This window comes from Micropterus salmoides, unplaced genomic scaffold (assembly GCF_014851395.1).
Source record: "Micropterus salmoides isolate LMB-PRFRI ecotype aquatic unplaced genomic scaffold, ASM1485139v1 Ms_hic_scaffold_20, whole genome shotgun sequence".
NCBI classification, from domain to species: Eukaryota; Metazoa; Chordata; class Actinopteri; order Centrarchiformes; family Centrarchidae; genus Micropterus; species Micropterus salmoides.
Window position 1 is genome coordinate 4,667,235 of NW_024041151.1, and position 14,915 is coordinate 4,682,149.

Here is a 14,915-nt window from a genome sequence, read left to right on the forward strand (position 1 = left end):
CTGTGTCCCTTCACTCTCCTTTCACCATCACTTGTTGCTCCAGAGATGTGCGACCTCTGACATACATAGCAATTGTGAGTGGCTTTGGATAAAACAGCTAATTTGAACAAATGCATACAAGTATTTTTAAATGTAAAAAGGCATTTTCACAATATAAGAACCCCACTGAGTTGGGCTGAGAGCAAGAACAATAGCTTGGAACTTGGAGTGGACGCTTACCACAACCAGGCTGCAATCCTACCTCAGAGTAAATAAGACATTTATGAGACTGTTTGGCTCGTATGTCCAACCACAGCTCGTGGCTTTACAGTAATAACTGAAAACTCTTGTGTCTGTGAGTAAACAGACAGGCAGAACAATTTAAAGGAACTTCTTAACTTTTGTCACACAAACACATGTATCTGTGTAAACTATAGATTGTATAACAACTAAGCAATCATTGCCAAGACTGAAAGATGAGGCAAACACCAAGATGGAATAACACTAATGTCCAGATGCAAAGAAATCTGTTGCTCATAGGAATTAATTCAAATAGAGCAACTAATACAATTATGTACAGTATGCTGGCTGAGAGAGCTCAAACCACTTACAACTTAAATGATGAGGTCGGTGATATTTTATATTTTTCAAGGCCATTGGTCCCTGCTGAACACAAATATATTGTTTAATGTTGAAAAAGTCTCATTGAATTACAGCTGCTCGCTGTAGTTTTTTAACAAACAGACAGAGTATTTGAGTTAGCAGGATGGTGTGTGTGGGGTAAGTCACAATAAACTACAGTGTGTGTGTTTATGAAGTATTGGATACTTTATATACCATTTATTTTTTATCCCTTTCCATTCCAAAGTCAACCTGAGTGAGACTGAAGGACCTCCACTCTGCTATCAATTAGAGGGCCCTGCAGTAGGTTCAGACGGGGTCCCAGGTCAAGACAATTAAGCAGTGATGTTGCTGTGAAGTTTTGCTAAATTAGCAAAACTCCCCTCTTAGTTGTTTCTCTTCCTCTTCACTCTCCTCTCACCATCATCCCATCTCTCACACTCCATAAATGTAGAGTTCATTAGAGTGGTCCCAGTTTAGGAGGTACTGGCACTGAAGAGGGGCAGAAGAGCCTGAACGGGATCTTCAGGGGTCTCTGCCTGGGATTATGAATATAATGGGACCTTGATGAGCTTTTGTCAGTGGCCCCAGAAATACTAGCAGCGGTCCTGCATGAAGACCAGCTAAAGCAACAGCTTCATGAAGCTGCACAGTGGGAGCTTCCTGTGTCTATGTGGTGTAAGTCGAACCAACATTCAAGTCAATAAGCTTCAGAAGGATCTTTTTTCCAACCCGTTCTCATTCCCAAGTCTTCACTTGTGGACGCAGGATCAAGACCCTGTCAGTTTTTTTATGTACCGGGTACCTCTTTAGCATTGTTGAACGCTACAAGTAGGCCTAATATAAATAACCTCTATAAATACCAAACTGCAACCATCTCACAACATTAATCATGAGCTATTGACTACATGTTTTATTTTGAAAGTCTAACCAGATGTTATATTTATTATTGCTAACTCGACAGTGAGCCCTACATGTGCAAAAACAACGCTAAAGGGGTACCCAGTGCATAAAAAAGCGACGCCAAGGGGTCTTGAAAAGCTCTAAATGGAGCTACAAACTGAATGAGATCAGCTGTGATTGTAAAAGACAAACATACAAAGACTCAACACATTTCATCACAAACCATACAGCTGCTGAGATGTTTCAGTCTGAACCAACGCAGTGGACAAACAGACAGATTGCATTATGTCACTAGCGTAGCTAAAAAGGTCAACAATGACTTTTTCATCAGAAATGGTCAATGGACTGTATTTATATAGTGCTTTTATGCCTTAATGGAGAAGGTACTTTACAATTTTGCCCCTCATTTAAGCATACATACATGTTTTTTCCTCTATCCTAGCTCCTTAGTCTAACCTTAAACATCACAACTACAGGTGCTGGTCATATAATTAGAATATCATCAAAAAGTTGATTTATTTCAGTAATTCCATTCAAAAAGATAAACTTGTATAATGTATACATTCATTCCACACAGACTTATGTATTTCAAGTGTTCATTCCTTTTAATTTTGATGATTATAACTGACAACTAATGAAAACCCCAAAATCAGTGTCTCAGAAAATTAGAATATTGTGAAAAGGTTTAATGTTGAAGACACCTGGTGCCACACTCTAATCAGCTAATTAACTCAAAACACCTGCAAAGGCCTTTAAATGGTCTCTCAGTCTAGTTCTGTAGGCTACACAATCATGGGGAAGACTGCTGACTTCACAGCTGTCCAAATGATGACCATTGACACCTTGCACAAGGAGGGCAAGACACAAAAGGTCATTGCTAAAGAGGCTGGCTGTTCACAGAGCTCTGTGTCCAAGCACATTAATAGAGAGGCGAAGGGAAGGAAAAGATATGGTAGAAAAAAGTGTACAAGCAATAGGGATAACCGCACCCTGGAGAGGATTGTGAAACAAAACCCATTCAAAAAAGTAGGGGAGATTCACAAAGAGTGGACTGTAGCTGGAGTCAGTGCTTCAAGAACCACCACGCACAGACGTATGCAAGACATGGTTTCAGCTGTCGCATTCCTTGTGTCAAGCCACTCTTGAACAAGACACAGCGTCAGAAGCGTCTCGCCTGGGCTAAAGACAAAAAGGACTGGACTGCTGCTGAGTGGTCCAAAGTTATGTTCTCTGATGAAAGTACATTTTGCATTTCCTTTGGAAATCAAGGTCCCAGAGTCTGGAGGAAGAGAGGAGAGGCACAGAATCCACGTTGCTTGAAGTCCAGTGTAAAGTTTCCACAGTCAGTGATGGTTTGGGGTGCCATGTCATCTGCTGGTGTTGGTCCACTGTGTTTTCTGAGGTCCAAGGTCAACGGCACCTGCACACAGTGCCAAAGCTACCAGTACCTGGTTTAAGGACCATGGTATCCCTGTTCTTAATTGGCCAGCAAACTCGCCTGACCTTAACCCTATAGAAAATCTATGGGGTATTGTGAAGAGGAAGATGCGATACGCCAGACCCAACAATGCAGAAGAGCTGAAGGCCACTATCAGAGCAACCTGGGCTCTTATAACACCTGAGCAGTGCCACAGACTGATGGACTCCATGCCACGCCGCATTGCTGCAGTAATTCAGGCAAAAGGAGCCCCAACTAAGTATTGAGTGCTGTACATGCTCATACTTTTCATGTTCATACTTTTCAGTTGGCCAACATTTCTAAAAATCCTATTTTTGTATTGGTCTTAAATAATATTCTAATTTTCGGAGATACTGAATTTGGGATTTTCATTAGTTGTCAGTTTTAATCATCACAATTAAATGAAATAAACATTTGAAATATATCAGTCTGTGTGTAATGAATTAATATAATATCCAAGTTTCACTTTGTGAATGTAATTACTGAAATAAATCAACTTTTTGATGATATTCTAATTATATGACCAGCACCTGTACATGCCTAACACTAACACTAACCCTAACCTTAATCTAATTGTAACCTGAACCCTAAAACCAAGTCTTAACCCTAACCAGTTATATTTATTATTACTGACATTGGTGACAAGAGTCCCATTCGTTAGTGTGCTCTCATGTTAAAGTCCCCACCAGGATATAAAAACATGAAACACACACACACACACACACTGATGGAGACAGAGCTGGCCTGTCCATTGGGAGCAACTTTGGGGTTCAATGTCTTGCTCAAGGACACTTCAACATGTGGACAGGAGGAGTCAGGTAGTAAACCACCGCCTGGGATTAATGGACAACCTGCTCTACTGCATCCTCTTAGGCGTCATTGGAGAAATTAACTCTGTGACGATAAAAGATGTGGAGATGGAAGACCTCTGAAGATGTGTGTACAGTAAAAGCTCAGAGGGGTAGAACACGATAAAGGGTGAATGTTGGGCAATCCAAAGACAATAGTTGGAACAAAGACCCCCGCTCAGCTTCTCTTAAATTGGATCCAGGAGACGTCAGTGAATGAACCCTCTGTGCTTTTGTTATGAGGCACACACACACACACACACACACACACACACACACAATCCTCTCTGGATGAACGTTTTGGGTAAATTGTGTAATCAGCCTCAGTAAGCTGGCAGTGTGCAGCTGCCTGGCTGCAGTTTCACTTCGCCTCCATGAGAATGTATCAGGCTCTGTGGAAACCAGGCAAGGGAAGGGGGTCTCCTGAGGGTAACCTCCAGGAGGTGGTCCCTCCCCCCTTTTGTATTTACTTTATACTTGACTTTTACTCAACCAGGGAGCCTTTGGCGCAAAAACAACTCCACTTCATATAAGCTCATGGAGCACAGAACAATAACAAATAAGTAAAACATACAGCAAAGTAAATAATATAAAACAAGTGAACTAGAATTTCCTCTGCAAGTAATTTCATTGATTAGCAGCATGTAAACCGCTGCTCCAAAGTAATGAGTCAGATTTAGTATTTGGAGGCTGATTCCGGGGCGATGAAAGTTTTATATGGCTGAAACGTAAACAAGATGGTGGTAATGGACCATGTTGGCGAAGTGATGCTATGGTTATTCAGTCATCACCAGAGGAACGACAAGTACAAAATAATGTCTGCAAATCTTTTTATCAGAGAAGAATATAAATTAAAGGAAGAATCTGGATGAAATAGTGTAGAAACAGGGACCTGGCTGACTCAGTAGCATATTTTAAAACACACTTTTAACAGAGCTGAAAAAATTAGCATGTTGTCTTCCCTGAGTCTTGTTGTCAGGGTCAGGGTGACAAAACCTTATTACTGTGAGATTGCCGGGTTTTGTAGCTGTTGATGCCTGTCCCTACACCAAAACTAAAACCTGTGCTTACTGAGCCTATCTGGCAACCTTGGTGCTACCGCTGGAGACACTACACATACAGTAAGTACTGGGCGGATGGATACGCTGTTGTTCAACAAGAACACGAAGAAAACGTCCTGACTCCAGCTCTATACTTAACACAGACATGAGACTGATATACATCTTATCAACTCGCTCTCTGAAGGAAAACAAATACTATAAAATAAACTTCAATTAAAAGCAGAGTCTCGGTGTGCCAACATGTTTTGACAAATATACGGACGTCTCAATTAGAAGCCTGGTCTGGTTTTGTCCTTTGGATGTGTACAACTTCTTAAAGCCCACCAGGTCGCCTGCTTGAGCTATTTCAAGGCTGATTAAATTGTGCATTCAAATATTTATAGTTTAAACTTTTGTCAGTATGAACATGCTTCACATCATAAGATACGAATAACACATCCACAATTCAATTGTTCAGTTCATGTTATGGAAACAATTACCACCAAGTGTTATTCGATCAGATTCACCGGCATGATGAAGGAATTCAAGGTCTGTCCTATATAGACACTAGTCCCAAATATAGGCAGTTCAGTGATTTAAGCAAATTAAAGCCTGGTCTATTAATGGAAGTTTTACGGTAAGAGGATTGAAATGTTGAAATATTCCGTTTAGAAATGCTTCTGAAATGTTTAGCCATGCTAACAGCACGGCTCGGGATGGTAATGTCGGTCTGTTGGTCCACCACTTTGGTCCAGACTGAAATACCTCAACTATTGGACAGGTTGCCATGAAATGTGGTTCAGTCCTTCATGTTCCCCTCAGGATGAACTTTAATAACTTTGGTGATGCTCTGACTTTTCATTTAGTACCATCATCAGGTCAACATTTTAATTTGTCTCATGGCGATTCATCCTGTTGGAGTTGGAGCTGATCAATGTTGAACAGCAGTTACTTTTAGTGAATTGAGGAGATGGTATGCACGACCCAAGAATCAGAAGACAGAAATGCGACTGCTACCGATTTCAGTTCTAACCCGTTCTCACTCCCAAGTCGTCACTTATGGACGCATGGACAAGAGCCATAGTTGTCAGTTTGTTTCGCACTGGGGATCCCTTTACCGTCATAGTTCAACGCAGCGGGGGAAGCCCTGTAGCCTTGTTTTTTGACAGTAAAGGCAGGTATATGATTTTTAACAGAAAAGACTGAGTAAAAGAGGTGGTTGGGGTGGATGGAAGCCCAGAACCCCGACTTTGAACCACCGACCGGGTTCGTGTCCCCTGTGAAAAAAAAAGATAAATTTAAAATCATTTTATTTAGGTATGTTACGTAAATTGACGTAAGTGACGTTACTTAAGTTATGTGTTAACTGACGTACGTGGCTATGTGTGGGCTATGGCGTAGATTTGACACAGAAGGATAAATTGGCCTTTAGTCTTTTTTAAACATTACTTCAAACAGACATAAGAGACAATGACTTTTGCTGACATTACAAGAAAAGAAACTGGCCTCTCTTATGTGAATGTTGTGTATTTTGCATAATCGTCATTCACTGATCCAAGTTTTGCATGTTTATTCTGACGTCACCCAAAGTTGCCAGATCGTCTGTGAAACATAATCTGCACACACAATCAACACACTATACGATTTTAACCCATCTGTCACTGCAACCTGGTAACACACAACTTGATCCAAGGGGCGTGTACAGAATATACTTTACAGGGCAGATAAGCGTTGACAGTCTCAGTCTTTTCTCGAGTACTAAGGTACGAGTTTTGGCTGGTCAATGGTCAGTCTTCAAAGGAGTTTCAAGAAACCTTTTGCATCATCAGTGATGTAAGACCTTTTTATATGCTCACCAGGGGAACACACACAGGGATCTCTACTCTCTGTCCCAGGAAACAAAAAGCTTTATCTTCATTGAAAAAATCTGGAGTGAGCGGCTGAAAGAACTCCAAACAAAACCCCCCAAAACAGTCCGGTCTGCAGTTTATGAGACTTCCTGTGGGAGTCTGTGAGAGCTGGAGTGTGTATGTATCTCAGCCTCCCACTCTTCAGCTCCTGACGCATTATGTTTGAGGTTCAGTTTTTAATGAAGTCTGGGTGTTTACAATCTTATTGATCGGTCACATAAGGCTCTGTCCTGCAACAGGCTCAGCTGTTTTCCTCCTGTGAAAACTATAAACAGACCACAATATACGATTCCCTCATGTTTAAGAGGGGGAGATTCATCAAAATTAACATAACTACTAAGAGGTGGTTGAAAGAAGGTACCCACAAAAATGCATTCAAAATCCCACGTAAGTAAGTAAAAGTAATGCTTTTGCAGCAAAATGCCTGACATTATTAGATTTTTAATACCAATGAATCAATGTATATACAGTCAGCTAGTTTTATTACTATATATACAGCTAGCTAGTTTTACTACTAAATATACAGTCAGCTAGTTTTACTACTTTATATAAAGTTAGCTGGTTTTACTATTTTTTTACAGTCAGGTAGTTTTACTACTTTATATACAGTTAGCTAGTTTGACTACTTTACAGTCAGTTTACTGTTACTAACGTTACTACTACTACGACTACTACTTTATATATAAAACTAGCTGATTGTATATACAGTCAGCTAGTTTTACTACTTTTTTTTCCGTCAGCTAGTTTTAGTACTTTATATACAGTTAGCTAGTTTTAGTACTTTATATACAGTTAGCTAGTTTTACTACTTTCTTACAGTCAGCTAGTTTTACTACTTTATATACAGTTAGCTAGTTTTACTACTTTCTTACAGTCAGCTAGTTTTACTACTTTATATACAGTTAGCTAGTTTTACTACTTTCTTACAGTCAGCTAGTTTTACTACTTTATATACAGTTAGCTAGTTTTACTACTTTATATACAGTTAGCTAGTTTTAACTACTTTATATACAGTTAGCTAGTTTTACTACTTTATATACAGTTAGCTAGTTTTACTACTTTATATACAGTTAGCTAGTTTTACTACTTTCTTACAGTCAGCTAGTTTTACTACTTTATATACAGTCAGCCAGTTTTAACTAAATTCTATAAAAGTGGTTATATTTACTAAATATTTAATGATGCATTATTTTATAAGATTATTTTTAATCTAAAATCTTAATTTGAAAGGTAACTATAGCTGGCCAATAAATGTAGTGCACCAAAAAGTAGTTTACAGCTATTTGGCTCTAAAATTAAGTGTATAAGTGGATGAAAATGGAAATACTCAAATAAAGTACCTCATTACTGTACTGAAGTACAGTACCTAAGTAGATATACTTAGTTACAACCCACCACTGTAGATGTCCACTTCACATCATCACTCTTGTAAGGCTACATGTGTCTACAGCAGCTTGGATACAGTTATCAGTTGCCTGCACATATGAAATCAACTCACTGCTTCTTAATGTTATTTTTAAAGCAGTTCATTTATTGCCAGTATGTCCTCTCTCCTGTTGCATGGCACCATTTCTCAATCAGTGACAGAACAGCAGGATGACCTTCACTCCAACGCCACAGACTCTCTGCAGCTCATCTTGAGCCAGTGCTGCGACCAAGTGGCCGAGTCTTCACATTACAGCTGAGTTAAAACCAAATCCACAACCGCACATGGATATATTGAAAAGCAAGCATTATACTATGCAACCCAAACCCCAACACAAACACTCAGATCCTCAAAGGCCATCAGTATAAAACAAATAATTAACAACAGAATCTTTTGAGCTGTATGATCGCGGATTTCCCAATGTTCCTTCTGATCTGTGCAGCTGCTATTAATTCTCACATCTCTCTAGTTTCTCCATGAGGCCATGGTGCAAATGCACTCCAGGATTCATGTAATGGTCGTTTTTCATATCGTTTTAATATCAAATGACCAAAGCATCTGAGTGAGTTCTGACTGAATCATTGTTATGTCTTTGACAGTTTATCCTCCATCTCAAGTACAAACTCATCTCCTTGAAGAACTGAATTAGTGTTCCATATAGAGCTAAAACAATGAGTCGATTAACAATTAATCTGTAACTATTTAATTTAAACAAAGATACTAAACATTACAAGTTGGAGCTCAATTGTGAGGATTTGCAATTTTTTTTCTTCTGTTATAGATAATTAAAATGTATAATTTCTGAATTTTGGACTGCTGGTTGGACAAATGCAAGCAATCTAAAGACATCAATTTGGGTTTTATTTATTGCTATTATTTTATCAATCTTAACTTCACCCTTCTGATCTTGATCTGTTTTGTGATTCTTATCTGATTATTCACAAGTCAGTATTATGTTTTATGTGAAGTTACTTTCTTAGTCAGGACACTCCTGAGATATTCCTGGTTAAATTAAGTTCTATACACGTACTGTACTTTGTGCACCAATAATCTACAAATTAATCGATAATGGAAGTAATCCCACATTACACTGAATGGCCACAACATTAGATTTGTATTCTTTGTCTAAATGCTCCTACAGGTGTAGAACTAAAATCTTAACAATCAATTCACATGTAGAGAATCAGAACTAAAGATCCCTAAAATATCCTTTCATTACTTTATCCACTACTTTATCCAAAATGCTAAAAGTTTAGATGTGTAACACTGTCTAACTAGGTCCGTTTACTTGCTTTTACCCGAATTTTCAATCACATCTCAGTTTTCCACAGTGGATAGAGTCTGTTCTGTAATCTGCTGAGAAAGCGTGAGAGGTGCGGTCTAAAGCTCTGGAAAAAGTTAGTAAGTGCACACCGAGTTAAAACTGATAATAGTCTGTTTATTTGATAAGAAACACAAGTTCAATCTGAACACTTTTTTAAACCAGCCAGTTTTGATAACTGCCTAAAACAATAAAGATATAACCTAAGTTTTTTTTCCCAGCACCAGAATAAAGACAGGCTGTAAATATACAGAAGCAATGCTTTATTAAAAGCACCTCAAATAAAGAATCAGAATGTGTGGTGAACCACGTCACTGCATGTGAACGGTGATCAGTCCATTTATCAGAGTCCAGATGGTAAAGCTGTTCAAAGATTACTGAAATCTGTTGATGAAAAACTCCTGAACAGAGTCAGAGTGAAGGAGAGCAGCAGCTGCAGGCGACCTCTGAGGATCAGAACATCACCACCTTCGTCTGTTTGGGTTTGGCTTTCTTCACTGGAACATGGACTTCTTCGTAGTCTGCACTCATATTGTTGGACAACCAGGGGACCGTCACCGAGTTAGCTAGAAGGAGAGAAATTAAAGAGTCAGAAATATAATAAAATGCTCTCCGCTTAGTAGTGTCTTTCTCTCCCAGATTACCTGAATGATGCAGAAGGAGAAACGTCACTCTACAGTCAACATAGTTAAGTTGCAGAGTAAGAAGAGCAGATGGTGCCACTGAACAGGCCGCTGTATTCAATTCAGTAAAACTACATACGCATTATTAGCTAAATGTACTAAGCATCAAAATTAAAAATACTTGAGATGCAGAAAAACAGCCCCCATTAGCGGAGCTACTCATACAAACCCAGCTGTTCAATATCTAACCTTATCAAACTCGTTTGATCCACCTGATTGTCACCAACTGAATCGTTTCTTTCAACTATACCTAAGTTGCAAAAACTCTAAAGATTTTCTCTAACACTCTAACGTGCTGCTTTAAATTACAGCTGAGATGATTAGTCAATTAATCGACCAGTCAATCAATGCAAAATTAATAAGAAAATATTTTAATAATCAATTGTTCATATTGAAATTTTCAAGCAAACCTACCAAATATTTCTTGTTCCAGCTTCTCAAACATGAGGACTTGTTAAGTTTCTTTGTCTTGTGTGATCATAAAAGGACTAACTTTGGCTTCGGGACTGATGGTCGGACCAAAGACGACATTTAGTGACGTCACCTTATTCAAAATTTTTGGGCAGAATAATCATTAATGAAAATAACTAAAATCAAAAAACAACCCATCGTGCTTTTGTAATAGCAAAATCTACCAGCGCCCGACTGTTGGCGCTGTGCACGGGGAATTTCTTGTTTTATAATGAAAATAAGTAGTTGTAGAAACTATCTACAGTGTCTGTCAATCAATCAATCATCCAGTCACCTGTTCAGCCAAACATATCCTGATGTTTTCGGTGTTGTTAGTCACTAGATGCTTAAGTTTGATTGTATTTCATAAAATACTAAAACACATCAGGAAGCCCTGAGGTTTTGGTCTGAAGATGGAGACAGAAGACACTCACTGGCAGCCTGGTGCTCCGGACAGTCCTTCTGGAAATGTTCCACTGAACCACAAACACGACAGCATCCTCCTGCAGACACAGAAATGATCATTCAAACGAGTGTCACATTAAAACTATACACTGTAGTGAATAAATGTGTTTGTACCTTGAGCGTAAAGTCCTTTAGGATTATCTGGGCAGGACCGCGACAAGTGTCCAGTCTGACTACAGATGAAGCACTTAGCATACGGGTAGTCACCTGACACAGAGGATATTTACATGTCATTCAAAAAGTATTACATATGAATCTATTCCAGATGAAAAGCTGAGAGTCTCCACGTGGTCCTCACCCAGAGCGGGGTCCACTTTGGCTCTGCATTTCTGGATTTCATGCTCGGTGGAGCCGCAGCGGTAGCAGATGCCTCGGCCCATCTCCTCATCCCTGTCGGCCTCCGGACAGTCGGCCAAACCGTGACCGGGCTTCCTGCAGTTAAAACACAGCTGGGGGAGAGAAGGAAACAACGGAAGGTGATGAGAGGAAGGAAAGGAGGAGAGGGGTGAGAGGAAGGAAAGGAGGAGAGTGGTGAGAGGAAGGAAAGGAGGAGAGTGGTGAGAGGAAGGAAAGGAGGAGAGGGAGGAAAGGAGGAGAGGGGTGAGAGGGAAGAAAGGAGGAGAGGGGTGAGAGGAAAGAAAGGAGGGGAGGGGTGAGAGGAAGGAAAGGAGGAGACGGGTGAGAGGGAGGAAAGGAGGAGACGGGTGAGAGGGAGGAAAGGAGGAGAGGGGTGAGAGGAAAGAAAGGAGGAGAGGGGTGAGAGGAAAGAAAGGAGGAGAGGGGTGAGAGGGAGGAGAGGGGTGAGAGGAAGGAAAGGAGGAGAGGGGTGAGAGGAAGGAAAGGAGGAGAGTGGTGAGAGGGAGGAAAGGAGGAGAGGGGTGAGAGGGAGGAAAGGAGGGGAGGGGTGAGAGGAAAGAAAGGAAGAGAGTGGTGAGAGGAAGGAAAGGAGAAGAGCGACGAGAGGAAGGAAACGAGGTGAGAGACGAGATGAAGGAAACGAGGTGAGAGACGAGAAGAAGGAAACGAGGGGAGAGACGAGAAGAAGGAAACGAGGTGAGAGACGAGAAGAAGGAAACGAGGTGAGAGACGAGAAGAAGGAAACGCGGGGAGAGAGGAAGGAAAGGAGGTGAGAGACGAGATGAAGGAAAGGAGGTGAGAGACGAGATGAAGGAAAGGAGGTGAGAGACGAGAAGAAGGAAACGCGGGGAGAGAGGAAGGAAACGCGGGGAGAGAGGAAGGAAACGCGTGGAGCAACGAGAGGAAGGAAAGGAGGGGAGGGACAGCAGGAAGGAAACAAGGGGAAGGATGAGAGGAAGGACGGGAGCAGAGACATCATCAGGACCTGTATTTATATAAAGCATCACAGAGGAATCTCCGTTAAACGTTTCAGTCCTGTTAAAATATTGTGTTAATTCCAGTTGGCATCAGGCTGTAGGTGAACACTGACAATCCTATCATGTATAGACTCAAACAGAGGCTGCAAGGATTTTAACTATAAACTGAACTGAATACATAATTGTGAGATTTAACAACTTCTGAAAACTTGTTGTGTTGTTCTTCTATTCCATATTGATATATTTCTACATTTATTTATGTCGACTGTAGGTTTATCTGCGTGTAGCACCTTATCACCGCAGCAACTTCCTCGTATGTGTAAAACACTGCTTGGCAATAAAGAGCCTTCTGATTCTGATTGACTTTTAAACAACTGAAGTTAAAGCCAATTTCAAAAACTTGATTTGAGTTCACTTAAAAATTAAAATGCCCAATATATAAAAACATATTCAAGACGCTGAGTTTCAATTAGTCTTTTCAGATCAATAAGATGAAAGTCAAGTCTCAAAATCAAGAACCAAATTTGTGGCACATGGAGGATTTCCGGTCAGTTAGGACCGACTTCCTCCTCGGAGACGCCTGATGGATCCAGGTCCTGGTTCAGTATCTGGAGTCTGTGGTTTGAAAGCACTCACCATGTTGCTCTTCTTGTCTGTCTGCCTCTTTATCCTTCTGTCCTCTCTTCTTCTGTCTTTTTTCAGGGCGGTCTCCACTTCCTCCCTGAGACCCCGCTCCCCCTGCCACCCTCCTTTATCCCCCCTCGGCAGCGGCTGTCCGGTCTGCTGGAGATACTCCAGGAAGCCGTTCACATCCTCACTGACGTAGTCCTTCTTCTTATTGTTTGGTTTGTTTACTGCTGATCCACCAGGCTGAGTCCCTCTCAGGTAGTCCCTCTGAGGTCCTGGGTGAGCACCAGATCGGCCCGGGTGTCCTCCTCCTCCTCCTCTGCCTCTGCCTCCTGCTGCTCCTCCTCTCAGCCGGCTCCATGGAGTGGCCTCTGCTGGCTTGTGTTTGTGGACGTTGTTGGCTCTCGCCCACCTCGTCATGACTGCACCCGCTGGCTGAAGCCAAAGAAAGAAAAAGTCTATTTCTTTAATTTGACGATATCGTTCTTTTTACTCGTCTACTTTTATTTGACAACTTTGGTTCCTTTTGCAAATTCAGATTTTTCACTCAAACTCTAACCCACAAATAAATGTTGATGCATTACATCCTTTTTCAGCTGAACATTAAAGTGATGAACACATGAATCCATCAATATTTCTAATCCAATAATATAAATACACATTATTCTGTAATTGGCCTCTGGTCAGTATATTCTGATGGTTATACTACTAGACGACACTGAAGTTAGCTTCCGATTCAGCAGTTTTAAAGAAACTTGCACCTCTCTGGGACCATCCAGTCCAGATCTGACAGCTCTAGGTACTGTGGTTTTTGATCTGGACCTGACTTTTCCTTAACCCTCCCCTGAAGTGCATTGTTACTTCTAGTAAGATTTAAAATGCAGGACTTTTACTTGTGTATGACTTTTACTGAAGTAACAGATCTGAGTGCTTCACTGAGTCCCAGTTAGCTTAAACAACAAAAACAAAACAAATGTTTTTGCTAAATTTGGTGTCAAACGTTACTGAAATTATCTGGCGTTGTTAAATCTGACTGCCATGTAAAACATCGTTAGGAGAGAAATTATTTTAAAGACAAAACAAACTAAAATAGCTCTTTCTGATGTGTTTCTGTTTTCTACTGTTAGCATGTGAGCTAGCAGCTAAATCACAGCGTCACCTTCAGTTTTTTACGTAAAACAGCAGCTTCACAGCTGGTGAGGCCGCACAAAACAACACGGTGGTAAGTGCTAAAAAATCAACATATCATACAGAATAGATCGTTTAAAAAAATCTAAAGTACCCTGAGAGATTTTCAGCCCATGTGTTTACTTTCCTCCCGGAAGTGATCGTTCGTCTTCGTCTTCTTCTTCTGTTTATTTAGCGGCGGTTGTTAACGAGGCGCATTACCGCCACCTGCTGCTTCGGAGTGAGCACCAGAGATAAATCCTCTTTATCTGAGTTAATCAAATAAATAAAATAAAATGCTACTTCCTCATCCTCTTGACAGGCTCGTTGGTGTTTTTATATTAAGATCCTGAATTCCAGCTTTCCTGATATGTTGGTCCACATGTTGTCATCAGTAGAGGAGGAAGTACTGAGATCATTTACTTAAGTAAAAGTACTATTACTACCAGTGGTGGACAGTAACTAGGAACATTTACTCAAGTACTGTACTGTACTGTACTGTACAAATTAGACGTATTTGTTCTTTACTTGAGTATTTTCTTTTCATGCCACTTTCTATACTACATCTCAGAGGGAAATATTGTACTAATTACTAGTTACTTTACAAAGTAAGAGTTTTACACACAAAACTGTTACTACCCAACAGGTTTTACAGCTGTATAGTATAAGTGTACAAGTACAG

The 14,915-nt window shown here is 40.4% G+C and overlaps 1 protein-coding gene across 2 annotated transcripts; it reads right to left on the bottom strand.

Annotated features, from left to right (window-relative positions):
* Positions 1-9,603: 9,603 nt before the first annotated feature.
* On the bottom strand, positions 9,604-14,465 carry zcchc9 (zinc finger, CCHC domain containing 9). 2 transcript variants are annotated; one of them, XM_038733937.1, is made up of 6 exons: positions 14,349-14,465; positions 13,076-13,501; positions 11,404-11,554; positions 11,220-11,312; positions 11,075-11,143; positions 9,604-10,073 (listed from the first exon to the last, which is right to left on the bottom strand). In XM_038733937.1, the coding sequence occupies exons 2-6, from the start codon at positions 13,484-13,486 to the stop codon at positions 9,961-9,963; spliced, it is 837 nt and encodes a 278-aa protein (XP_038589865.1). In that variant the 5' UTR covers positions 13,487-13,501; positions 14,349-14,465; the 3' UTR covers positions 9,604-9,960. The 2 variants fall into 2 exon arrangements, with proteins under 2 accessions (XP_038589865.1, XP_038589866.1); XM_038733938.1 differs by having other exon boundaries at positions 13,076-13,497; positions 14,349-14,420.
* Between the last annotated feature and the right edge of the window lie 450 nt (positions 14,466-14,915).